The following is a 27593-nucleotide window of genomic DNA, read 5'->3' on the forward strand; positions in this document are numbered from 1 at the left end:
AATACTCTATGTGAGTTGATGTGCTAGGCACTGGGAACTCAGAGAGACATTAGACTCAGTTCTTGTCCTCAAGAAGATCACAATCCCTAAGAAAGATAAGGACTCAGCACACTGTAACATAATGTAACTTAATATAACACAATGGACTCTCATATGATGTTAGTACACAGCTAAGTGTGATGTAACGTAACATCACCTAATGCAACATAAAATAACATAATGTCACTGCAACTATTTTTAACACAATGTAACATAGCATGATGTCACTTAATGTAATGTAACCTAACAGACCAGTAGGCAGCTGACTGTAACATAATATAACATTATATCACCCAATGTGCCATAATATAATACAAGTATACAATAAGTATGGTGCGGTGCAATAAATACAACACAAAGCAACGTAAGAAATGTTTTATCAGTTGTAGGAACAAATTAACACGCCATCCCGGTGGAGAAAGCCATGACGTAGCCTGCAATGACAAGGGTTAGGAGTCAGCTGATGTGGAGTTGTCAGTTACTTAGAGCCGTGCAAGCTCAGAGAAACGACCCCACCTCCCTGAGCCCCTAGTCACCCACCTCCTGCTAGGCTGGTGTGAGGTTGAGGCGACCCCGTGAAGCCCTTCCGGGGGTGGATTACCGCTCATTCCCGCTGGCCGGCTCAGGAGAGGCTCGGGACAGGGCGCGAGCACAGAGGGAGGACCCACAGGCAGTGGAGGGTACAGGCAATGGCCTGAGATGCGAGGTGGCCACGTGAAAACTCCCGGCATATCTGGTCCAGGAGGAGGCGGGGAGCAGTGTGGTCTGTGCGGTGGAGGGACGGGGTCCGACCCATTGCCGTCCCAGGGTGCTAAGTGAGATCGGTGTCGCCGTGGCTCAGTGCTACCGAGGGAGGCACCGAAATAAACACACGTTGCTTTAAGAGCTCTCGGCGTGTGTTCAGCACCGGCCTGATGTCTTTGTGCCCTGTCACTTTTGCAAACGTCACTGATGTGTCCTCTGCCTTCCTGGCCAGCTTAGATGCCCAACGAGAGAAGAGGTGTCTCTTTCTGTCCGGGCCATGCTGGCACATGGGGGTGTCCACTCACTGGGGTTACAGAGAGGATTGTGCGGTGATGCCTCACCACCCTCCTTTCACTGTGTGCCTCAGTTTCCTGCCCTGTCAATAGGTGTGGTGATGGTACCCACCTCATGAGACTGTTCATGATAAAATGTGATCATGCCCATAAAGGGCCCAGCACATATCTGGTGTGGGGCAGGCGTTCCATAAATACTCGCTTTTATTATTATGTCATACACTTTGGTTTTCGTTAAGAACTCTACAGGGGCGCCTGGGTGGCTCAGTCGGTTAAGCGTCCGACTTCGGCCCAGGTCATGATCTCGTGGTTTGTGAGTTCGAGCCCCGCGTCGGGCTCTGTGCTGACAGCTCGGAGCCTGGACCCCCTTCAGATTCTGTGTCTCCTCTCTCTGTCCCTCCCATGTCATGCTCTGTCTCTGTCTCTCAATAATAAATAAGCACTTAAAAAATTAAAAAAAAAACAAGCAAACTCTCCAGCATGTAAGCACCTGGCATATCCTGTCCAGGAGGAGCGGGGAGGGCGGTGTGGTCCATGTGGGGGATGGGGGATGGGGTCTGACCCATTGCCGTCCCAGGATGCTAAAGGAGATACAACGTAATGCTGTCAACATCAGCCAACACGAGTGGCAAGGGTTGGCATCAGGCAACGATATTGTTTGAACTCCAGCCTACATACAGAAAGAGGCAGACAGGCGGGCGGCTGGCTGTGTGTTGTAAGTTTGACGGGAGGACAGAACTGCCTTCTGCCTTGCTCTCTTTCAACGACATAGCCAAGCTGGAGGCCAGTTTTCTGCGGGACGCCATCCAACGTGGCTCGGGGCTGGGTGACTTCGTGGGAGGGCTCTCCGGGCTTGGGGTCTGGGTGGATGCTCCTTTGATGGTAGGCTGGAGGCCTGAAGCCCGGGGCCGGGGGTCGGGACACTCCCTACAGACTGGCGGGCGTTGCGTCTGCTCTATAACTTCCGCGTCTGTAGAAGAAGGCAAAGCCGCTTGCTGATGCCTCCATGGGGAGGAGAAAAGGATTTCCCGCTTCCGAATGAGACCAGAGCGGGCTGTGTTTGAGTCTTCGTTTCTGCTTCCAGGAGAACAAGCGTGTGGATATTGTCGGGAGCACCAGCTGGTGGGGGGCGGGGGGCAGGACCCAGGCACGTTCCTCAGCGATGCCTCAACATCAGGCCTCTGTAGAAAGTTTCTGTCCCCTGGCACCTCATCACCTTTAAACCTTATATGTTCCAGGCGCTGAGCACTGGGACATGGTAGGGCCCGTTCATTTCTATAAGAATCATCCTGTAATATTCCTACGAATCCCCTAATACTCAGACTGTTGATTTCCGTAACAATCATCCTAGAACATTGCTACGAACCCCGTAATACACAGACTGTTCATATCTATAATGATCACCCTGGAATGTTGCCGGGAACCCTATAATACCCAGACTGTTGATTTCCATAATAATTATTCTGGAATATTGCTACGAACCCCATAAGAGTCAGGCAATTTGAATTCAGGGTTTGGAACTTTGGGAAGATTTCATCCATAGAAGCCTCGGTTTTATCATCTGTAAGATGGGGAAATACCACCTCCTTGAGAGGCATTCTCTCTAACCGGGGCAGGTATGAGATGGGCAGGAAGCCAGGTGACATGGGCAGCTGGTTGGCTCAGTTGGTTAAGCGTCCAACTCTTGATTTCAGCTCAGGTCATGATCTCACGGTTTGTGGGTTTGAGCTCTGCATCGGGCTCTGTGCTGACAGCGTGAAGTCTGCTTGGGATCCTCTCTCTTCCTCTGTCTCTGCTCCTCCCCCGCTCACTCTCTCTCTTTCTCAAAAATAAATAAATAAACTTAAAAAAATAGAAGCAAGGTGACATGAGAGGGACACGTGATGGCCAACATGGGGCCAGGGCAACTAGCCCGGGCAGGTGGGGTGGCTTTCGAAGGTTTCAGCCTCCTCCACTGTCCTCAGAGGCCAGGGCTCAGAGACTGAATGACCACGGCCTTCATGAATTAGGCACGAGACGGAGGCGAAGGTCACTGAGGATGTTGAGCTAGATGCCATGAAATGCTGCCTCTCTTACTTTGTAGGGGACATAATTGTTACCGTTTTAGAGGGAATGGCTCCCTTTATTCGGGGGTCCTTCTTCCCAGGCTGTGGCACGCTGACCTTTGTTTTTACAACCTGGACATTTATATGGGGTCCTTAGCACAAACCTCTCGTCAAGGAGAAGTCTTCAAACCTGTGCTCATTACCATTTCTTCCAGCACATTCCCAGGTCCCAGGGAGGAAACTCGCAGCAAGATGGCGTCCTGCTTCCACTTAAGACTCCACGCCCAAGAGCCCTGCTCTCAGAATGGGAGTTGCCTTCTGTACTGAGCCAGGAGGATTGGCCGAAAGGCCACCGGTAGCCGGAGCTGGGCCAGGAGCCCAGGGGGCATAGCTCTTTGATGAGAGAAGGGTTCCCCCCACTGCGGAGGGCACTCTGGTTGTCCTTAGAGGATGGTCCATTGCCTTCGGTGATTAACTCGAGGGGCCCAGAACCCTCCCGTCTTCACCTGGTCACTTACTCTTAAAATAACTGATTTCCCCATCAGTGTCCCATGACGCTGCCCTTTCCCTGGGTCGCTGGTAATGGATGCTGCCCACCTTCTCCCTCGAGCCGGTCACCTGTCACATCCTCACTCTGCTGGAGGCACTGTCTGAGCCTCTCCTATCTCGCTCTGTGGGAAAGCCTTTGGCAGATAAAACACAGACCCTATTTGCGGAAATGCAAGGTCTCGGAGAGGAGGAGACACTTGAGGCGTGTCACCAGCAGACCCAGGTTCCGAGTTCGACCTGGTGTGTGGGTGGCAGAGTTTCATTCACCTGTGCTCGCGAGTTCTCTCCTGCGGATGCTCCCTCTGCCCCTGCCTCTCACACCCACGCATTTACAAGCTCGCATGCTCACACACTCCTTCGCCAGCAGAGACACGGACCCTGGGCCCAAAGTCCTTACCTCTTTCTGGAGGCAGGTTCTGCGTCCGTTTTCGCTGAAGGCATTCGTGAAAGCCACGGAGCTGTGCCACTGGCCGACCTGAGGATCCAAACTGATGACGTGCTGTGGCCTCTGCCCTCAGGACGCCCCACCTTTGCGTCTCCATTCTTGGGGCCCGCGGGGTCTCGGCAGCCAGCTAGGACAAGTGTGGGTTAACGATGGCCACGTCGGGACGCTTCGTCCGCAGACGCGCGAGCTCGCTCTGAGCCTTGCTTGATGCGCAGAGACGGGGAAGCAGTGTCCCGAGAGGTATGGACAGTCCGAGCAGAAAGCCCATCTCAGGAGTCATCTGAATCGAAGTCAGGACTCCTGTGCAGGCCTGGCTGTTCCTCTGTCTTCTTAAAGGACAGCTTTGGAAGTAGGACAGACGCACGGGACAGCGTCCAGCTTGATGTGTTTCTGTCTCCGATCAGAACATAGCCAGCCCCCACCCCAGAACTCCGCGTGCTCCTTTCCCAGGCTTCACCCCTCCCACAGCAACTAGGCTGAATCTGACACGAGATACTAGTTTTGCCCGGTTTTGACCTTTATAAAACTCGGGATTTCTCAGTCTGCACACTCTTGGGATTGGGACCGGAGGATTCTGTGTTGTCACGGGCTGTCCTGTGTGCTATAGGACGTGTGGCAGGATCCCCGGCCTCCGCCCCCTAGCTGCTGATAGCACGTCCTTCCCCTCAGTTGTGACCATCAAAAATGTCTCCGGGCATCGCCGAAAGTCCCCGGGGGGGGGGGGGGGCGGTTGGTGCAGAATTACTCCCAGTTTGAGGACCACTGAAGTGAAGGCAATCCCCTGATAGGTGCTTGTTTGCGTGAGCTTTTTGGGTCATCGTTGCATTTGTGAGGTTTCTCCATGCCGTGGCGCATAATTGTGGCTCACGATTCTCCACTGTGTGAATACGCGGCGATTTACGTATCTATTCTAGTGTTGATGGGCAGCTGGGCTGTTTCTTCCAAATTACGCTCTACAGACGTGTGTACAAGTGTCGTGGTGAACACGCATTTGCACATCTGTTGGGTGTGCGCGCTCTGTTTTGTGAGGTGGTTTGCTTCTTCCCCACCCAGGGGCCACGTGGCCTCCATGCCTGCATCATAAAGGGACAAGCCCCTGCCCCCCCGAACCTTCCCCTGGACCCGGCGGCATAAACCCCAGTGTCCCGCCGAATCACTCTGCATGAGCCGTTAGCGCTCCCTTCATTGCCCACTGGGGACCCCTGGCCTTTGGCCAGCTGGCCCAAGTCCTGTCGCCCGGTGGGGCCTGGGGGGTGCCTGTTGCCCCAGCCCTGGCGGACGGCACCACTCCAACTGTGGGAGCGAGAGCCCCAGACATCCAGTGGGAGACCAGCCCCAGGGGGCAAGGGATGGGCAGTGGCCCCCACTCTGAAGACTTTCACATGACTGGCCTTTTCCTTGATCAGAAATGTTCTTCTTACCCATGTTATGTGCTAACCAAAGCAATAGGATTTGGGTGCCAGCCCTTGGATCAGAATTTCCTTCCTTCCTCCCTCCCTTCCTTCCTCCCTCCCTCCCTCCCTCCCTTCTTCCCTCCCTCCCTCCCTCCCTTCCTTCCTCCCTCCCTCCCTTCCTCCCTCCCTCCCTTCCTTCCTCCCTCCCTCCCTTCCTCCCTCCCTCCCTTCCTTCCTCCCTCCCTCCCTTCCTTCCTCCCTCCCTTCCTCCCTCCCTCCCTTCCTCCCTCCCTCCCTTCCTCCCTCCCTCACTCCCTTCCTCCCTCCCTCCCTCACTCCCTTCCTCCCTCCCTCCCTCCCTCCCTTCCTCCCTCCCTTCCTCCCTCCCTTCCTTCCTTCCTTCCTTCCTTCTTTCCTCCCTCCCTCCCTCCCTCCCTCCCTTCGTCCCTCCCTCCCTACATTCCCTCCCTCTCTTCCTCCCTCCCTCCTTCGTCCTTCCCTTCTTTCCCTCCCTCCCTCCCTCCCTCCCTCCCTCCCTTCCTCTCTCCCTTCCCCCCTTTCCTTCCATCCTTCCTTTCTTTCTTCCTTCCTGTTAAAATGTATGAAGGAACTCTGTATGAAAAGGCTGGACGCTGCATGGGGTGCCGAGAAAGAAACTCTCCAAGGCACTTAGGAACCCAAGGCAGCATGCAGTGTGTGTGTGTGTGTGTGTGTGTGTGTGTGTACCGTATCTCATGGATGCTGTGTGTGGTGCTCTGGCATCGGGGAGATGGTAGGAGAGGCACAGGTAAAATGCTCTGAGAACCAGAAGAAGTTGAAACCTCGAGGGAAGGCTCCGGGAAGAGTAGCTGGCCCTGGAAAGTCGGGGAGAGTTTTGGTAAGTGTAGGTCTAGGACCAGGTTCTGGGTGAGGGAAGGGTGTGAGTGGCCACAAGGAGACCGAACAGTCATGGTACTTAGTACGTCCTCGGGTCCTAAGCCCTCAGCCAGCCTGTGGAGATGTCACAGTGACTTCTGCAGTGGGCCAGGCATCTCAGTTTCCCTATCTGCCTTTGCCACACGAGCAGGAAGATCCGGGGGCTGTGACAAGAGCTCGGGCTTCAGAGGCCAACCTCGGTTGGGGCCCAGCCTCACTGGCCTGGCTCTGCACGTGGGTCTCAGCTCCACCCTGTGCATCGGGACCTCTGGTGTCACCCAGGCCACGGAGAGGACTGCAAGGCTCAGACTGTTATATTTTATGTGTACATTTAAGTCTATGATCCACTTTGAGGTAATTTTTATATAAGGTATGAGGATGGGGATTTTTGGTAATTTTTTTCATTAAAAAATTTTAAACATTTATTTATTTTTGAGAGACAGAAAGAGACAGCACGTGAGCCCGGAAGGGGGAGAGAGAGAGGGAGACACAGAATCCCAAGCAGGCTCCAAGCTCTGAGCTCTCAGCTCAGAGCCCGACGTGGGGCTCGAACCCACAAACCGTGAGATCATGACCCGAGCCGATGTCAGATCCTTAACCAACTGAGCCACCCAGGCGCCCCGGCTAATTTTTATATAACAGATCATGTTCCAGGGACATTTTATATTTTTATTTTTTGCCGATTGGTATCTAAGTGTTCTAGTATCATTTGTTGAAAAGACTACCCTTGCTTCATTGAATTTCTCTGTGATTTTTAAAAAACTGAATGAATCGTATTTATGTGAATCTATCTCTGGACCCTGTGTTCTATTTTCTTGATCTATGTATCTTTTTTTTTTTTTTTTTTTTTGCCAGTGCTATTCTTTCTTGAGAACTGTAGCTTTTATAGTAAGTCTTGAAATAAAGTACTACTGTGAATTCATCAACTCTGTTCTTTTTTGGCTATATTTGGTCCTTTGCCTTGGAATACATATGTCGGCATCAGCTTGTCTGTATCTACAAACATGCCTTCTAGAATTCTGATGGGTATTGCATTGTATCTGTATATCAGTTGGGGGAGAATTCACATCTTAACAATATTGAATCTTCCGGTTCATGACCATACTATTCTCTCTGTTTATTTAGCTATGCTTTGATTTATTTCATCAGTATTTTGCTGTTTTAGCATTCAGATCATGTTCATGTTTTGTTAGATTTATATGTAGTGCTTTAATTTTTTGGTGCTCTTTAAATGGAACTTTTTAAAAAAACTCTAATTGTTCGTTGCTTGACTATAGACATACAATTGATTTTTTTAATATTTAAATTTTTTAATGTTTATTTTTTTTAATGTTTATTTGTTTTTGAGACAGAAAAAGACATAGCATGAACAGGGGCAGGGCCAGAGAGAGGGAGACACAGAATCTGAAGCAGGCTCCAGGCTCCGAGCTGTCAGCACAGAGCCCGGTGCGGGGCTTGAACCCACAAACCTCAAGATCATGCTCTCAACCGACGTCAGATGCATAACCCACTGAGCCACCCAGGTGCACCGATTTTTTAAAATATTTTAAGTATGATGTCAGCTCTGAGTTGTTTTTTGTTGTTGCTGGTGGTGGTGTTGGTTTTTTGCTTTTGTAGATGGTCTTTGTCAGATTTAGGGAGTTCCTTTCTATTTCTAGTTCGCTAAGAATTTTTATCATGAGTGGGTGTTTCATTTTGTCATCCGGCTTTTCTGCAGCTATTGGTATGATTATGTGTTGTTTTGTTTTGTTTTTACTTCCGTCAGGGTACTGAATTACATTAACTGATTTTCGAAATGTCGACCCAGACAACAAAAAACACATCTTCTCTTTATGTGTTCCTGGAATCGGGTTGCTAATGCCTGTTGTCTGCGTTTTGTCTATGCTCCATTGGGATATTGCCTTCAATTTTCCTTTCTTGTCATATCTTTGATGTTGGTAGCAGGGTGGGGCCGGCGTCATTAACCTGATTTGGGAAGCATTCCATAAAAAGAGTTGGAAAGGGCCTTTCCCTCTTCTGTTTTTTGGAGGCGGTTATGTAGGATTGGTATGATTCTTCCCTACACGTTTGGTAGAATGTGGCAGTCCGTAGGACCACGTGGAGGTTTCTTTTTTCAGAAGGTTCTTGCCCGGCCTTCCGCAGGCGGTGGTCCCAGCATCGGCCTGACCAGAAAGCCGCTGCCCATGCTGCTGGGCTCGGGGCTGCAGAGCCGCCTCTCAGGGGTGCATCTGGACTTGGACAGAGCGTTCCGTCTCGGTTCCATTGTCAAAGCCTTCTTTACACTTCTGTGGGTCCCTCACGTGCGTGCACAACACGGAGCGAGCCCAGAATGTGTGCAGGTTCCTACACAGAATTAGGGGATCCTTTCCCCACCCTCTTCCCCTGGGGTTCTCGTTGGCTCCCGGAGGCCTTCTTTCCTAACCCTCCAAGTGAGGGTCACTGTTTCTGTCAACTTGATTGCCCTGTGTGTCACACAGCTCTGTATTTCCGGCACAGAGCCCGACGCGGGGCTTGAACTCACGGACCGTGAGATCATGAGCTCAACCCACTGGGCCACCCAGGCGCCCCTGTCTGTATTCCTTTCAAGGAAGCGCTCCAAGGCCAGAGGTCACAGGCGTCCCTAGTGCCTGTCTAACACCTGCAGGCTCAGAGTAGGCCTTCGGTGTTTGTCGGATGGGCAGCGAATGGATGGATGGCACCCCCAGTGTACCCAGCCGTGGGACCTGGACCACAGAGACATTCCCGAAGTTAGTAGTGAGGGAAATTACCTTTATAACGTTTGCAGGCTGGCCAGAGGCATCCCTGGAATTTTCCAGTGAACTAGGTCACCCAGAGAGCCCGGGCTGCAGATGGCGGGCTCTGGGGAGACGAAACTGAGGGCGTGGCCCCTTACACATAAAAATGCAAGAGGCCCAGTTAAACCTGAACGTCGGATTAATTCTTCAGTACGATATTTTGCCGTATGTCCCATGCGATGTTTTTCACGCTAGAAACTGGTTTTGTTGCTGTTCGTCTGAAATTCAGATTTAACTGGGTGAGGATGTTCTCTAAGGGCCTGTCTGCCAGCCCTCGCCACACGGCTGTCACGTGAGGACCACTGACACCTGACCCTGGCTTTCTCCGTGTCTGGTGCGGGCTCCTGAGCTCTGGGCTTGGCCTTGGCGAACACTCACCCGAGCCTCTCCCCGGTAAGCGAGGCTCAGAGAGGGCAACAGGGCCCCAGTGGGACCAGCACCCAGGTGTCCCGGCCGTGAGCAGCACCAGAGTGCCACCACTCCCTGGGGACGGGGACAATACGAACATTTTAACCCCTCTTACCCCCGTATGAATTTAACTTTGAAATCCACAGCCCGGGAGCATCAGATCCTACTTGTGTCTGGGCACGGATGCCCCAGGGGCCCCCGAGGATGGCCTTTGAAGGGAGGAGGGTCGGGTGGAACCAGCATGTGGCCCGCAAGCCCGCTGCACGGAGCCTCCCGCATCAAACGCTCTTTGTCTCTCTTGTCCCCTCCTCTGAAGCCCGGGCATTATTCAGGAAGCGTCTGCCAGGACCACCTCTGGTTACCAGGCTTTGAAGATTTCCTTTTGAAAGCATTTTCTGTTCCTTCCTTCTGGAGAGGCCCAGCTTGGGGGAGATTTATCTAACCTCCCTCTTCTCAGCAGGAACAGATGGGGACCTGGGGGCCAACCCCCTCCTCGGAGCAGCTCTGCTATGCGGCCACAGTCCGCAACAGCCACACCCTCTTGGAACCCCTCCACACCATGCCAGGCTCCCACGTGCCACATAGTGACTCCAACGCTGAGGGACGGGGACCCTGGAGGCTCAGAGAGCCTCAGACCCTGGCCTCAGAGAGCCGCTGGGTCCGCGGTGGTGATCATAACCACCTCGTCTGTGGCCTACTCCAGTGTTCAAAGCATTGCTCTTAACGTTAGAAGTTTAAAAATACCAAAAGGGGGGGCGCCTGAGTGGCTCAGTCAGTTGAGCATCCGACTCTTGGTTTCAGCTCAGGTCATGATCTCACAGTTCGTGAGTCTGAGCCTCTAGTCTGCGCTGACAGCCTGCTTGGGATTCTCTCTCTCCCTCACTCTCTCTGCCCCTCCCCTGCTCACGCACGCTCTTTCCCTTTCTCTCTCTCTCTCTAAATAAATAAAATAAACTTTAAAAAATAAATAAAAATACCAAAAAGTAAGACACCCATGTGCTCAGTGACCAGAAGAAGCTATTTAATATTTCAGTACGTTTGCTCATCTTTTCTTGTAATAAAGTATGACAGACAAAACCTATCTCCTTTGCCCCCAACCCTTTTCTCTGAGGCAACAGCTATGGTGAGTCTGACTCGTATGTTCGCAATTCATGTTCCTACCCTGACTTCGTATGTATGGATCCATGCATAATACAGAGTATTCTGTAGGCATGTTTTTAATTTCAAGGAGGGTATCTGAGTTTCTCCTGTGACCTGTCTTTCCCCCCGCAGAAAGCATATGGCACCTGTTCGCAGCCCCCTTTAACGGGGCAGTGTTTGGTGTTTTCCCTGTGTTTTGGTGAGAATCTAAAGCCTCAGACAGGTTAAGAAATGGGCCTGGAACACCCAACCAGGAGATGTTGGCTCTAGGCTGACTCTCAGCCTGCCCTCAGAATTCTTGGCTGATGGTTCTGGAATTCGTTCGTTCACCAAATATTTTTTGAGCACCTGCTCTGTTCCAGGCACTGGGGATACTGTGGGAAATAGGGAGGGTCCCTGCCTTCCTGGAAGTTACAATCAAGAAGCACAGCCTTTATTGAGAACACTGACCTTGAACACGGACCTGTCTTGGTGTCCCCTCCTCCACGAGCCAACAGATTTTTTTTTTTTTTCTGACCCGGACGTGACCATCTCCTCTGATGGGGAAACGAACCCCCTGCTCCTCCAGCCCCTGCCCTGCCCTGTGTCATCCTGATTGGGATTGTGACTCAGCAACATGACGCACAGGTTCTGTTCTGCCTCCGTGGGCCTCTCTCTTCCGCAGGGTTTGAACTTAGGAGCCTTAACACCCACGTCGAATTGCAACAGGTGAAATATCTAATAATGATCGTTTCAAAACCTCACCCAAGGGTTCCATTCCCAGGGGGCCAGGGACTACGCCTGCCCACTGATGTGAGAAGGGCCCCGTTGCCCCCGGGGGTGTGCGGGCAGCATCTCCAGGGGACCTTCCAGATGCTTCTCCAACCACCTGCTCCTGGGGTGACTCCAGCCACCACCCCTCACTCTGACCATGAGTCCTCCCGGATGTCTCTTCCCAACTTCCAAATGATGCAGTAGAGGCTGACTTTTTTGTTTGTTTGTTTGTTTTCTCTTCACGAGATTTTGCCATTGAGACTTGTTTTCGTGTCTGTCCCGGCACTTAGAATGGAGAATCTGTTTTACAAAGGAAAACAACATCAGAAGAAGAACCAAACACCCGAGACAGAGGGAGTAAATGACATTGCTGGCCGAACCTGGAACACCTACCTCTCGGCCTAAACATAAGTTGGGGAGCAGGGGGGCTGCCTGCTGCACCTGCAGATTAGAGTCGGATTAATTGATCATATAAATGCACACGACTGGCGATGCCAGGCTCCCCATCCCCTCCCTTCAGCTTCAGCAGCTGGAGAAGAGATGCATGTAATGCTCCTGGTTCCGAATTTCTACAAGAACGATAAAAGGAGAGGTATGAGGATTTACTGAGTGACTATCGTGCACCACGTTTTATCGTATTTGATTTTATTCCCTCCTTGCAAGAATCCTGCTGCCTCCACTGAAGATAAGGAATTATCTTCATTACTTACAGACAAGTGGGTTAAGGGACTACCCCCCTCCCCCGCCAGCTCTGTTACACGTGATGAAGCAGGATTCACCCCTGAGTCTTTCGAGCCCCAGAACCCACCCTTGGGCCCACACTCTGAGGTAGCAGCATCCATGGGACACCGGCCGTGCTGAGCTGACTGTCACGGCAGGTGTAGGGCTGGGAGGGGGCTCACCCCGTGGAGAAGGCACTGTCCCGCGACTGGGGTCTCTGGGACCAGGTTTATGATATATAGCCCGGGGCCGGGGCGGGGCGGGGGGGGGGGGAGCGCTTCTGCTGACTTCAGTTCCCTAATTCCATTTGGTCGTACTGGTCACCTTGTCTGTGTTAAGAAGGGGGCTAAGGGGGCTTGAGATGAATAGGTCATATGCCTGCCTTCAAGAAGAGTTCCCTGGTAGTGGGAGCCCAAGCTGCAGTTAGGTGAGCCTCTGGGTGCGTCCCCTTACAGGGCAAAGAGACTCTGCAGGTGTGTTTAAGGTCAAGGGCCCTGCGATCAGAGACGATCCTGGCTTATCCAGCGGAGCCCAGTGTGATCACTGGGGTCCTCACACGAGGGAAGCCGGAGGGTCAGAGAGAGTTTAGAAGGACCCCACGCTGCAGGCTTGGGAGACAGAGGAAGAGGCCACGGGCCGACGTGGGAGCTGGGTGCAGCAGGAGCACAGGTGACACGTTGAGCGAGGCCAGTGAGACCCGTGTCCCAGACCTCCGACCTCCAGGCCTCCGAGCTACTGAGCGTGTGGTAACTCGTTAAGGCCGCCGTGGAAAGCTGACACAGGCACAGTAAATGCGTGCAGGGTGGAGGGGTGCTGGGCCGAGAGCCAGCGGACGGCAGCGGCCCCCGGGCCGGGTGGCGGTGGTGGGCAGGGCCGGTCCGCCTGGGGCTGCTCTCTCTTTCCCCCACAGGAGCTCCCACCACCTTCCCCCTTTTCTCCAGGGATTTGATGAAAATACCCATTGAGCTGGTGCTCCCTGAGAGAGGCGAGGGGGGCACAGGCCTCCCCCGAGGCCGCAGCAGGATGGGAGAGTGGTTGGGGGTGGGGTCTGCCCGGAAACCCAGCAGGGCCGGGGGGGGGGGGTGCGGGAGAGGAACGGACAGGTGGCCAGTGGGGACACTGGGATGTGGGTTAACTGTGGGGTAGAGCGGGCCCAGGGGAGGTGCATCTGGAGGCGGAAAGTGCAGCTTCCCTCCCTGGCCGCAGCCTCGCTATCTAAGAGGCCACCAGCAGAGAGTGTCCGTGGCCTCACCTCAGCCCTGCTTCCGCTGTGGGCGGTCAGAGGAAGACACTAGAGAAGGTGGGCCTCCTGGGGTGGCTGGGGCGCCAGCTGCCGCAGGGAGGGCAGCAGGACCCCACTGCCCTCCATACCTGGCAGATGGCAGGTGGAAGGGGGAGATGCCAGACACGCCATTGTCCTGGCAGTGACATCTGTTTGTCCCAGTTGAGAGAGGCTGTCATTCGTCAGTCCGTGAAAAGGCATTTATTAGGCACCACTGTGTGCCAGGCCCGTGCAAGGCTCCAGAGACTCCGTGATGAGAGTAAGCGGATCTGGTCCGGCCTCCCGGAGCTTCCAGGCCACTGGGTCTTGGGACAGGTGGCCGCGAGGACAGGACGGGGTCTTGGGGGCACGCCGGAAGGAGGGCTCCAGTGGAGAGGACCGGTGGCTGAGCTCTAAAGCAGGGAATGGATTTAATGGGAAGGCCCTGGACCCAGGGCTGCCCTGCTTCACCAGCCCCTCAGCCCCCCTTAGGCTGCCTCTGCCTGAGCCGGCTGCAGCCCATCCCCTCTGTCACCTGCTTGGGGGCAAGGGAGGTCACAGCTCTCAAACTGAAACGCTTAGTTGTATTTTTCATAGAATGTATGTCAACTGTGATTTCATTTGCGCTCATCATTATAGTCATTAACATATACTAAATGTGTTAATTTAACTCAGTATGTTAATTTAACATCCTGCTAAACCATAACACATGCACACGTATGTAAATGCAGCCGTGAACACGCCCCTGTAACCACTGGCCCCCGAGGCTCGGCCCCTGGCCTGTCCTGAGATCCCCAGGCCCCCTCCTGTCACTACATCCCCAGGCTGACGGCTGGAGGGTCCCCACCCCAATAAAGGACAGAGCTGTGTTACGGATGAAACGCCGAGCTCCTCTGAGCCCATAGAAGCTTCTGGGATCCGGGTGGGCCAAGCACAGAGCTGCCTGAAGGTGGCCTCCCTGTGGGGATCCTGATGGCTTATTCCAAGCAGGTGTTCTGCCTTTCGTCTTCCCTCTCCATCTTTCTCCGGGGTCATCCCCCGGCTGGAGTGTGGGCCCATGAAAGCAGGGGCCTCATCTGTCTTGCTCACCACTGTATCCAGAGTCAGGAACTGGGGCACCTAATTAATACACCCCTCATATGTGTTTGTCAGATGAGTGGCCAAGTGAAATGGCCCCCGATTTGCTCCCCTGTGGCCCGACTCTTCCTGGGGTCAGTGACCTTTACGTCTCCAAGCCCTAACGTGGAGTCAGACCCCGGAGTCGGGGCAGCTGCGTGCAGGGCAGGAAGCACCGGGCTCCATAGCCAGACTGGCTCTCAGCGCTGACTCCACCATGAAATAGCGCTTTAGTCTTGACCTCTGCTTACCCACCTGTGAAAGGGGGATATAGGGATACCTCCAACAGGTTAGCTGAGTGATTAAATGAAATGTGTATTGAAGGAAGGCTCCAATGTTCATTCACTCGGGCGCCATCCAAAACAAACACTATGGGCCTAATAGTTGCCTGAGCCAACCCTGGAACCTAAGGCACATCAGCCCTTGGAGTGATCTGGAAGGCCTGGACCTCGGTTTCCTGGGCTGAAGCAGGGAGGGGTCTCTCCGTGGCTGTGTGGAGGGTCGGCACCTCCCCCCCCCCCAGCCTGGAGCCTTTACTCCGATCTCTGGGGTGCCCACATGCTGGCGTCCTCATGTGCGAGGCTTTGGGAAGAAGAATCGCTCTTCTGGGGAATGTGTCCCTGTGCACCAGCAGCTCTGAAGTATCCGTCCACATTGACTCAGAAGTTCCACAGCTGGGAGGGCACCCTCAATAAATGAAAATGCACGAACAAGCACGTTTGTACCCCCAGATATACATACGGGATGTTTCTCAGTGCATTATTCATAATAGGGGGGAAAAGGGGCACCTGGGTGGCTCAGTGGGTTGAGCGTCCGACTTCGGCTCAGGTCATGATCTCGCGGTTCATGGGTTTGAGCCCCGTGTCGGGCTCTGTACTGATGGCTCAGGGCCTGGAGCCTGCTTGGGATTCTGTGTCTCCCTCTCTCTGCCCCTCCCCCACTCGCGCTTTGTCCCTCTCGGTCTCAAAAACAAATAAACATAAAACAAATTTCATAATAGGAAAAAAAAAGAAATTCCTAAATCACCAACCATAGGGGAATGGTTCAATTATGCCTTGTATTTGTGGTAGAATAGGATACAACGGTTAAAATGGTACTTCAATGGACCTTTTATACAGGAGCGTAAAACCGCACGTTTAAACACGTTCTCTCTGCCTCTCACACACACGTACACACTCACACAGAAAAAAGATTCAAAAGAAAAATATCACAGCGTTGACAGGGATTGTCCTAAAGTGGGGAGGTGGACTCTTCATTTTTTTTTTTTTTAATTTTTTTTTTTTCAACGTTTATTTATTTTTGGGACAGAGAGAGACAGAGCATGAACGAGGGAGGGGCAGAGAGAGAGGGAGACACAGAATCGGAAACAGGTTCCAGGCTCTGAGCCATCAGCCCAGAGCCTGACGCGGGGCTCGAACTCACGGACCACGAGATCGTGACCTGGCTGAAGTCAGACGCTTAACCGACTGCGCCACCCAGGCGCCCCTTCATTTTTTTCTTTATCCTCTCGACTGTTTCCGTAATGTTCTGTGCTGAGCATCATGACTTCACAATGAGAAGAGGAAGGAAGATTTACAATCCATGCTGGTGTGGAGGGCGTGGCCTTTAGAAGGGGCGTGGCCTTTAGATGGGGCGTGGCCTTTAGATGGGGCGTGGTTTCTGGAGGGCAGGTCTGAGTCCCGCTGATTGCCAGCAGCCGTGGCGGGCTGCCCCCCACCCTCCCGGCCTCCCCCACTGCTGTGCGCCTTGACGCTTCCATCCGCCAAATGGGCGTGAGGGTGTCTGCCTCCAGGCATCGCTGTCAATACTAACTTTTATAGGTGAAAATGGGCACTGCCAATGATAGCGAACGCAAGGAGAGCCCCGTGGGCCCCGGCTAACTCTCTCTCTCTCCCTCTCCGCAGCTGCCCATGATGGGAGGCGCCTTCATGGACTCGCCCAACGAGGACTTCAGCACGGAGTACTCTCTCTTTAACTCCTCCACCAACGTCCATGCGGCCTCCAACGGCCAGGGCCAGCCGGAGGAGCCTCCGCGGTCCTCCAACGACGCGGTCTTACTCTGGATTGCCATCATAGCGACACTGGGGAACATCGTGGTGGTTGGGGTGGTGTATGCCTTCACCTTCTGAGCTTCGGGGTGCCCGCGGGCCCCAGGCCGGCTCACCCCGCGCGGCGCTCGCAGCAGGGCGAGGCTTTGCTCAGAGCACCGTCGCCGTTGGCCTCGGGCTGTGCCCACGTTCTGGAGCCGGGAGTTCTGACCAGGGGCGCGGCACCAGGGTCAGCCACCGTGCGTCAGGAATTTCCCCAAGCGGCCCCGATCGCGCACGTTCTATGCTGTGGTCCAGCTGATCCAGAAAACATGGGAGTGTGAGTCTCCAGCCCCCCCCTGGGGGCGGGACGGGGCAGAGCCTTGGAGGAGCAAATTGGGGAATTCTTGAAACTGCATTCCAGGAACGTGAGACCCAAAGGAACAGCCAGTCAGGTTTGAAATACGGACATGGTCGATCGCTGGCGGGCGGGAAGTAATCACACACGTGTCTTGTTTTTATGCCAACTTTTCACACCTGGTGTGTCCAGTGCCAGGAAGGAGCTGCCCTCAGAACTGGAGCGTTCCCGGAACGGCCTTGGTTTCCCACTCGGCCCTTTGGAGTATTGGCTGTGGTCACCTGCGCCATAGAATGTTCCCACTTGACTTGGAGAGGGCACCTCTGTCACCAGTCATGTGTCCCCTTTCAAGACCCAGATGCATCAGGAAACCCAAGGACGGGTAGGATTTCCTGGGGCGGAGGGGCGGGGGCCGGTATCTCCTGGACAGACTTTCTCTTATTTAAAACCAGAAGAAGCGCCTTTAAGCTTTAGATCTGCCGAGTGGTCGCGTCTTCAGACACCCGCACGAAGATGCTTTCCTCTCTGAGAAATCACGGAATTTTAGATGGCAGGCTCACACACACCTGATCTTCTGATGGATGGGACCATGCCCGGAGGTCACAGGGCGGATTCCTGGGGTGGGTCAGAGCAGGAGGGACATTTCCTGACTCGGCTCAGGGCTCAGGGCTCTCTCAACCCCCCACAAAGCAGTCTCTTAAGCAAATTCCTGCTTCTCAGCTGCCCTGGGGGAGAACGCCCAGAGGTTCTGGAAGCTGTGTGCGAGGCAGGAAGTGTGCTCAGACCCCCGCGGTTTACTCTCGGCGTGGCTCCCACGTTCTGTTGCCGGGCATGACTGCGCTCTGTCTGGGTCAGTCCCCTTGGGTTCTTCCAGATCAGTGGCTGAGGGGGGCCTGGCAAGCAAGGGAACCCCCACACGATGGGACGTGCCGTGGGGACGGGGCAGCGTGAGAAAGGGCTCGCTCTTCTGTCCTTAGGAGAGGCCCCTGCGTGGTTCTCCCTTTCCCAGGCAGCACCCCTGTGCCGACCAGAGTGGGAGAGGCTCCCCTGCGGGCTCCCTCGGGCCAAGCGTGACTGTCTCCCTGTGCTGCACAAAAGAAAATGAATGGCATACGCCCCGTCCTCCGTGGCTGAGAAACTGGAAAGACTGGGTAAGAAGCCGTAGTACCGTTTGGGGACCATCGCAAACGGGCTGGACGTGTCCCTGTGGTCTCAGGAGAAATGAGTGTTCCTGATAACAGGCAAAGGGACATCTCAGCTGTCCAGAGGCAGCCACTCACTCGTCTGGGAGGCTGGCGCTGAGCCGCTGTGATAACGGGATTACCGGCCCGACCTCCAGGCGGCCGCCAACTCTTACGAGCCACATCTGTCACCGCAGCCACGCACGCGTCCGTGAATGCTTCGGCTCAAGTGGAGGCCATGAGCGCGGACAGCTGGAATGACCTTTGCAGAGAAGGAGAAGGGATGTGGGACCTTCTGCCTGGGCTCGTTCCGGAGTCACGACAGGGTTGTGCTCTCCGCAGGGCCGGGCCGGGCTGGGTGGCAAGCTGTCGCGTGCCCATCACCCCCGCTGCCTCTCCAGCAGACCCCTCCCTGTCTCCGCCCCATGAGCAAGGTCTTTCTTGTAGACCGGTGTGTTCATAAGAACCCAAGGAGGAGGTCCAGAGCCAGAGGTCCAAGGCAATGCTAGGAGGTCACTCCAGCCCAGACGTCCTGATGCCTCACCTTCTGACCCCACGTCCTCGGGGGAGCCTGCAGCCCCGAAAAGAGGCAGGCGACCTCTCCCTGTTCCCCAAAGGGCCTGTGGCGAGGGCAGGGGAGAGAGGGTTCTGGGCCCCGTGATGGGGAAGGAAGGGAGCGTGTGGCCCCAGCTCTTAAGAAAGACCTGGTATCCAGGAGAGCCCTGGCAGGCCGGGTGTTTTCTGGATAATTCTGGGTGCAGGGATCTCCCCCCACGAAGGCTTTCTTCCCCTCTGGCGTAAACGCCGGTTAAATTCAACTTTCAAGAATTTCTCTCCGTTCAGCATCAGGGCCACAGACACAAGGCCACAAGCGTTAGGGCCCATCTTGTCCAAACTTCGCATTCTGTGATGACAGTGATTTGCTCAGGGTCACTCTGTCTCAGTCGCCTGTGGTGTTTTTCTTTGTGCGTGTGTTTTTTTCCACCATCACTTCAACAATGAGGATAGATGTGCATGTGAATGTCCAATGAAGGGGGAAGGACAGATTTCCAGCCAGAGAGTGTGCTGTCCTGTCCCTCCTGCCCTACGTAGCTGGGTTCTGTCTTAGATGTGGGGTAACGGGCAGGAGGCACTGGGTGAGCATTGTGTCCAGGCACCGTGCTAGACTCACGTGCACACGTTCAATCCGTACGGTTACCTTACGGCCTCATGGCTCCAGTACATAGATATGGAACCAGAAGCTCAGAGGAGTTTGCCCAAGGCCACACAGCACGAAGGTGACAAGCTGGGATTTGAGTCTGGACCATCCGGCTTTAAAGCCAGCCTCTTTTCTGCCACACCATGCCGCCGTCGGAGGCTGGCACCTGCAGGGCGCATTTAAACCAGGCTCTGGGTCTACAGAGGCCATTCCCCGGGGTCCCGTGTCATCGCGTGGTGTGGGCCGGCTCTGGCCTCTTCCACAGGTAGAAGTCTGACCGTCCTCAGAACGGGGCACGCTCGTCCCCTACCCATTGCCGGCTCTCTGCTCAAGCTTCAGGGATGGTAGTCCCTGTTGCCCGCTCTCCTGTCTAAAGTTGAGCGCATGTCTTTTTATGTGGCCGTGGAAATTTCCAGAGAGCAGCTTTCTTGGGACCATGCAGAAGGACCCCGGCCAAGACCTGGAGTCCGACAGAGGGCCCACACGAGGAGTGAGATGCCGACCGCTGGGATTGCCGAGGAGAGGTGGGACGGTCTGTGTTGCGGGAAGAGGCTCCAGCCCAGGCTCAGTCATTCTGTCGAGCCCCAGGGCTGTCCCGGGGAGGAGGGACAGAGGCTCCTGTCGCTGACCCCAGGCTGGAGCTCCCTTTCTGGCTTCTCCTGGGTGACGTTGGCCCCAGAGCGCACCTTGACTCGATGAGCCAGCGCTGAGAAAGAAGGGGCTTGCCTCTTCAGTAACTGCTCTTCAAGGAAGAGGTCCTGCCTTTGCTAGAATGTTCTTCATGCTTGGCCTTCCACGTCTCCCCATCTCCCCACTGCAAGCCACATGTGTCCCACACTTGTGTTTGTTTGTATGTGGGACACTTCACTGAGCAGAGTAACACCTGCTTTAGGAGGTCTTGAGCCGCTGTCACCGGAGCTTTGGAGGAGAGGCCAGAAGGCACTTCAGGCAGGTGCATCCCAAGGGCATCCCACCTCCCGTGTGGGCCTGGGCAAGATGATCGCGCTGCCATCCCTCCCTTCCCCATGAGGTCAAGGTTAAGAGGCAAGCGATACTCCCCTGACCTCCCCTAACCACCCCCCGCCGGAGAGAGACAGTTCTATCTCCCTTAAGGTCCCCGGGATCCAAGGGAGAAAGTTAGGAGGGCAGGCCACTTGGTTGGAGAGGCAGTAGGCCGTTTTCCAGCCTGTTCTAAATGGAGAGCTTGGATGTGGCCAGACCACTAGCATATGTGGGAATCCCTCCCTGGAGACTGGAAAGACGCCACCGTCGTCTGCCCTGCTCCCCGATGCCTTCCAGACAAATGTCACACTTCTTCAGCATGACCTCCTTTCGTCATTAATAGTGGCACTATTAATAATTATTATCCTTACTGTTGTCACTTCTTGTGCACCTTTTCTTTGTGCTGTGCTCTGTTTGTATCTCATTCACTTCTCAAATCACCCCTTGGGGGCAAAAGTGAGGTGCAGAGAAGTACACATTAGTCATTGTCCCATTCTTCTGTTGAGAAAACTGAGGCCAGGCTAATGTGCCTGAGAACCCACATCTAGAGAGCTGTGATTCAGATCCAACCCTGTTGGCTCTCCAGGCTGAGTAGTTAACCCTGTGTCTCCTTGCATGCACATGCTCTATGGGGAGCTCCCTGGAAGGGACCATCCCAGGACGGGGGGCTCTGAGGCTGGGGCTGTGTGGGTCCCGGATAGCAGACTTTCAAGTGTAGGTGTTGGAAAGGGGCAGGAGGGTGCACACGTGTTCGTCAGTCTCAGAAGCTCACAGTGGTCACGAGGCATCAGAGAGCCTCCCATCAGGATCTGTAATATTTGGAAGGGCAGCTGGGGCCACACGGTTACTGAATGGAGGCCTGGCAAGTGTCCAGCTGCCTGGTCCAGGGCACCGCCTCCTGGCGTGCTGTGCATTCACCGGGGAGTGCAGGGGTGGCCCTGGACGTGAGCTCCAGCCCCAGGACAGGCATCATGCTGTCACCTGTTACCAGGCCCCTGCACCATGTCCTGGCGAGTGCCCTTTGACCATCGCCAGAGCAAGTCCTAGGTGGGCTGGACTGCCGTGACCCCGGGACAGCCAAGGAGCTGTGCTCAGGGGGCCAGAGGGGGCAGTCAGAGCCTGAATGTTCTGTGTCGGCCTGCCCCACCGGCCCCTGGCCTCAGTCATTCAGTGACAGGGACGCAGGACAGGCTGGCTGAGCTGAGTGCTTGCGAGCCCAGAGGGACAGAGCTCATAATCTCCGATCGGAAAAAGGAGCCTCTCCAAGAAATGTAGGTGGTCGGAATTAAACAGACGCTCCCAGAAACTCCCTTCTGAGATTAGACCTTGGGCATTTTCTTGTCCCTTCTTTTTTTTGGGGGGGAGGGGTGCGACAGGGGACAAAATAGTGCAAACCACAGTGACTGGAGAGAGGAGCGATTCCCCCAGTGGGAAAAGGGGAGCTGTCGGGAGTGTGATTGAATGGTCGAAGGTATGTAACACCGGCTACATAAATTTTGGGATGTAAGTCTGTGATGTTTGTTCTGAGTCACTGTGAAAGGCATCATGTTCTATCAAGATGGGTAACAAAGGCAGAGGAAGCCCTTGGAGAGGCTGGACGGGCCGCACGGTGCCTGGGACGAACCCTGCACCCATCTTTAGGCCGAGGTGCAGACGTGTGCGTGCCCAGAACAGTCCATTCAGCTGCATAATAAGGTTCATTCTCTGCTTCCGGGTCCTTTTGCAGGCTGACTTCCCGCCTCCCCAGAGGGAGGTCTGAGACCCCTCCTGCCTCGGGAGTAAATCCCAACAAGGTAGATTTGCAGGGAACTTGTATGTTGTGGCACTTAGGGAAATTCAGAGCCCTTATTCCTCCCCGAGCCCCCTCCATGTGGCTAGGCAGCCACCAAGTGACCCCAGTGTCTGTCCCAAACCGAGCGTCGGAGAAGTTGGGGAGAGTTTGCCGGGTCAGGCTGGTCAGCAGGTGAGCGGGGTCTTGAGCCCAGGGCATCTATGTAGCAAAGTTGCTGAACCATTATTAGGCCAGCGGTTCTCAACCTCAGAAAATTCTGTCCTCCAGGGGACCTTTGGCCTGGAGACAAATGTCAGGAGACATTTTTGTTTATCACAACTTGGTGGGGGGTGGTGTTCTACTGGCCTCTAGTGGATAGAACCAGGGGAGCTGCTGAACAACCCCCCCCCACACCCCCCCCCCCCCCAGTAACAAAGAATTAATGATCTGACCCCAAAATACGAACAGTGCTGAGGCGGGGAAACCCAGCACTAGGCCATACTGTCTCTGAATCCAAAATTATGGGTGTTTTCCAAAGCTCCACGTTTCCCCGTCTGTGACTCATGGCATAAATCAGAGCTCTTCTGGGCAACCGCAGTGATCGTGGCTGCTGCCCCAAGTTCAGACAGTCCCGGCCAAGGGCAGTGATCCACAGTCAAGCAAGTCTGTGTCGCCATGGACGCTCGGTTCCCGCCGTCCCGGGTTTTCGCGGGGAGACTCCGCTTGGATAGAGGAAACCCTACAAAGTGGATGGTCGGGTCGGGCTGAACGTGTCCCGGTAACTTTGGTCTCCGGGGCCTTGAGGGACCTGACCGCTCACCGATGCATCTGAGAAGCATTGCTGAGGAGGGGAGAGGGAGGGGGGAAGCTTAGAAGGGATGGATGGATACGGAGGGGCTGCCTAACAGCCTTTGAGCAAACCCACATCTTACCTTGCCTTTGACCCTTTTCCACGTGCCCCACCCCGTTTCCCCCAGTTGAAGGCATAGGAACACTTTCTACTATTTAAAGTTTTACAGAGACCCTATTCTTGCAACTGGCCGCTCTCCGGGTACCAACTCTTCACGCAGAGAGAACCGGAAACGTTTCTGTGTCTTACTAACGTTTTCATAATCAACCTGTAAGTAGTTTCCTTAATAGAAAGGTATTTTAACTATTCTTGTAACCCTTTGCTACTCAACCCCCCCGGGTTTCGCGACGAGATCACTAACTTTTACTACAGTGAAAAGGCGATTTCTTAACGGAGGCTTTCAGTGTGCTCTTTTGCTTAAAAATATCTAGCCGTGATTGATGGATGTGAAAAATGTGGCTGTGGGATCGTGCCCTTTTGACTGTTAGCACCGTCACTCTTGTCATTTTCTATTATCATTAAAAAAAGAAAAAGAAAAAACTTGAACTTCTAAGTGTCTGACTCCAACCTGGGCGTTAAGCTGAAGGATCCTAGACAGTGTCACCTCCACTCTGGTGCTCCTTCTGCCCCACCTGAGGCAGGATGACTCCCTCCTCCCTGCACCCCTCCCCAGTCTCCCCAGCCTCACCCCTGTGACAGATCCCAGAAGCTACATTCGCTTCCCCATCGGTAACCCTCCCACCGTGAGCCCTCCCAGGGCCGGTGGATCTTACTCAACTTTTGAATCCCCTGCACCTCACACGGTGCCTGGCTCACGGCGAGCACCCGGCAGGCATTCAGGGAATGAATGAATGATATCCGAAAGACCAGCCCAGATACATTTCAACACAACACAGTGTATTGTGGGTACACTGTGGGTATTGCGGGACAGTGGGTATGCACTTAGTTTCATTCATTCACTGATAACAGCACACATAGGGCACTTACTAGGTGTTCTGTGAAGTTCTGAGCTCGTTACATACATATTAACTTGCTTCGTCTCCACAACAACCATACATCGTGGGTACTATTGTCATGCTGTTTATGTGTCTACAGATGAGGAAACTGAGGCAGGGAGAGGTTCCTTGCCCAAGGCCATGTAGCTGGTGAGTGGCAGGACCGGGACCGGAATCCAGCTGGGCTCAGAGTCCATATTCTAAAGGCTGTAAAATGTCCCCTGGACGTTTGTTGAGAACCAGCTGCGCTGGAGGCCATGTGCCAGGAGCAGGGGTGCTGGGCCAAATGAGCAGCCTCTGCCCTGGAGCAGGTTTGAGGGGGAGAGAGGTCCAGATAATGTCACTGTCAGGTGTTATGTGCCGAAATGATAAGGGGCCAAGTGTTGGGTCCTGCACCAGGGTCCCTTCTGAAGGATCCGTATCAGGCCCCAAAGGAGGTCCACCGTGGTGGCCAGGACCCCACTGAGGCAGGAACAGTGCAAGGGACTAATTGGATCAATGGCTTAGGCAATAGCTGGGACCCAAAGCCCTGGATCCCAACTTAAAGTCTGGTCATCCTAAAAGGTAGGAGCAGTCTACCTCGGGGACAAGTGCAGGGAGGGGCAAGCCAGTCAAAAGATCCATGGGTCAAGGGTCAAAGGTTTTATGACCAAGAAATCTTGGGCTGCAGACCCCACCCGCTGCCCACCCTGATAGCCTTGGACCGGGTCTAGCTCCTCTGGTCCCTCTGCGGGCAGCAAGACCCTGGCTGGACCTTCGGGCTTCCTGGTGCATCATCCACTCTCAGGTCCAGCCACCTCGTCCATGGGACCCAACGTAAGATGAAAATGTGGGGCTCTTCTTGTCCAACGTTATTGAGAATTTCAAGATGGCGGGGCACCTGGGTGGCTCAGATGGTTAAGCATCTGACTTTGGCTCAGGTCATGATCTCGTGGTTTGTGGCTTCAGGCCCTGGAGCCTGCTTCGGATCCTGTGTCTCCCTCTCTCTCTCTCTGCCCCTACCCCGCTCCTGCTCTGTCTCTCACTCTCTCTCTCTCTCTCTCTCTCTCAAAAATAAACATGAAAAAAAATTTTTTTAATAAAAAGATTTTCAAGATGGGCATCACACCAAGCACAGGGCCCTTCTGAATGTGGGGACCTGGGTGGCTGCACAGGTCACATGCCCACGAAGCGACTCTTGGCCATCGCTGCTCTGAACCATGTGGCCAAGGAAAGTAAGGGGTAGGTTAACACTCCGTGCCACCCCATGCGACCTTCTCTCCTAGGATCTTTTTATTTATTTTATTTTTTTAATGTTTTTACTTATTTTTGAGAGAGAGAGAGAGAGAGAGAGAGAGCGAGAGTGAGCACAAGTGGGGGAGGGGCAGAGAGAGAGGGAGACAAAGACTCTGAAGCAGGCTCCAGGCTCTGAGCTGTTAGCACAGAGCCCAACGCGGGGCTCGAAGCCACAAACACGCGAGATCCTGACCTGAGCCGAAGTCCGATGCTTAACTAAGCCACCCAGGCGCCCCATCTCTTAGGATGCTTTTTAGAGGGATTAATGTTGGCTACAATGGAAGATGCAGAAAGTGCCAGAAAACGTTCCCTTTCTTGCATGCAAGCTCCTTTTGCAATGTGACTGTTCAGTCCCCCCATCCAGAGGTGGGGCCTGTCTTCTCCCCAACATCTGACTCTCTGGGCTGACCTGGTGACCCATGTCGACCAAAAGGCTTTGGCAGGACTGACTTTGGTCGAGTCCTGGGCATAGGCCTCAAGACAACGTGCAGTTTCCTGTCTTAGTGACTTTGGAATCCTGCAGAGTCAAGGCTAGCCTGCCGGGTGAGGAGAGCCCAGGCCCTGGCCATCCCTCTGTGCCAGCTGACAGCCGCAGGGAAGTGAACCAAGGGACGGGAGACGTCCAAGGAAAAGAAGGCATCGTACAGCATTGAGCACTGCACAGGGCTCCCTAGGCACCAAGTAAAGCCAAATAGATCACCGAGGGCTGCCTGGAGGAGGCAGGACTCTACCTGGCGTGGTATCTAAAGAAGCCGGTGCACGGCAGAGGGGTGCGTGGGCGCTGGGGGGTTGGGAGGCCAGGCTGGAGCCTGGAGTTCAAGGCAGTAATGGGGAGAAGGCTGATAAGCAGATAAAGCCAGCTCAAAGGGGCCCCGAATGGCAGGGTGGGGAGGCAGGGTGGACAGCGGGCCACTATGAGCTGCACCAAGCAGGGCTGGTCTTTGGAGTAGAGGGGACACCACGTCTGGAACAGGAAGGCAGCGAGGAAGCTGGGGACTGACTCTTGATTCTGCCTCTCAAACCACCTCCTCCAGCTGTCTTCCTGGGACCACACCCTGTCCCCGACTTGGACGGGGTCTTCCCCTGGGTCTTTCCCCCCGATCCGATAGCCCGCAAAGATGGCAGGGGCGTTCACACGGCCAGCAGACAACGTTCTCAAGACTGATGAGGGATATGACTTTGGAGTAACAAAGCCAGCAGCAAGGTTTTCCACGAAAAGACGGTGGCAGCCACAGCACAGCATGGCCTGTATTTATGTTTTTTTTTTTTTTTTTAGTTTATTTATTTATTTTGAGGGGGAGGGCAGAGAGAGGTAGAGAGAGAATCCCAGACAGGCTCCTCTCTGCTGGCACAGAGCCGGACGCAGGGCTCGAACCCACGAACCGTGAGATCGCGACCAGAGCCGAAGTCAAGAGTCCTATGGTCAACTGAGTGAGCCACCCAGGCGCCCCTGTATTTGTGTTTTATTTTTTTTTTAAATATGAAATTTATTGTCAAATTGGTTTCCATACAACATCCAGTGCTCATCTCAACAGGTGCCCTCCTCACTGCCCATCACCCGTTTTCCCCTCTCCCTTGTCCCCCCATCAACCCTCAGTTTGTTCTCAGTTTTAAAATTTTTTTTTTTCAATCTTTATTTATTTTTGGGACAGAGAGAGACAGAGCATGAACGGGGGAGGGGCAGAGAGAGAGGGAGACACAGAATCGGAAACAGGCTCCAGGCTCTGAGCCATCAGCCCAGAGCCTGACGCGGGGCTCGAACTCACGGACCGCGAGATTGTGACCTGGCTGAAGTCGGACGCTTAACCGACTGCGCCACCCAGGCACCCCTGTTCTCAGTTTTTAAGAGTCTCTTATGCTTTGGCTCCCTCCCTCTCTAACCTCTTTTTTTTTCCTTCCCCTCCCCCATGGACTTCTGTTAAGTTTCTCGGGATCCACTGTATTTGTGTTTTAAGAGGCCCCTGCCAGGCCACCCACACAGAAAACGTGCCCCGCCCCCCACCTCCCCTGCTGGTGTTTCTACTACATTCTTGGTTTTACAAATTTGCTTTGTAAATACCTACGTTTGCATTCTGTTGGCCAGCTGCCAATCAACCCGGATATTTTGATGGTTGGAGATGGGCCCCCTGGCTCAGAAGGTCAACGTGCAATATCGGGCCGCAAAAGAATTGGCCGGTTGCTGAGTTGGGGAGGGCAAGTGTGCTCCCTTCTCCTGGATAATAAGCCAGCCTGTCACCTTTGGCTCACCCTCCGCGCGAGTGTGAGAGCAGATGCGAGGAAAGGGCCTTGGGTGCCCAGGGAGAGGGTGGGGGGATGGCC

General features: G+C 54.2%; 1 protein-coding gene across 1 annotated transcript in view; it reads left to right on the top strand.

Moving 5' to 3' along the window:
* Nucleotides 1–23546, top strand: part of CB3H14orf132 (chromosome B3 C14orf132 homolog) — a 57949-nt gene extending 34403 nt beyond the window's left edge. Inside the window, exon 2 of the mRNA XM_047864150.1 lies at nt 16522–23546. Within this exon, the coding sequence (XP_047720106.1) occupies nt 16522–16746 (225 nt within the window). The 3' untranslated portion in view covers nt 16747–23546. The remainder of the gene's footprint in view (nt 1–16521) is intronic.
* Nucleotides 23547–27593: the final 4047 nt, after the last annotated feature.

Source organism: Prionailurus viverrinus, chromosome B3 (genome assembly GCF_022837055.1).
Source record: "Prionailurus viverrinus isolate Anna chromosome B3, UM_Priviv_1.0, whole genome shotgun sequence".
Lineage (NCBI taxonomy): Eukaryota > Metazoa > Chordata > Mammalia > Carnivora > Felidae > Prionailurus > Prionailurus viverrinus.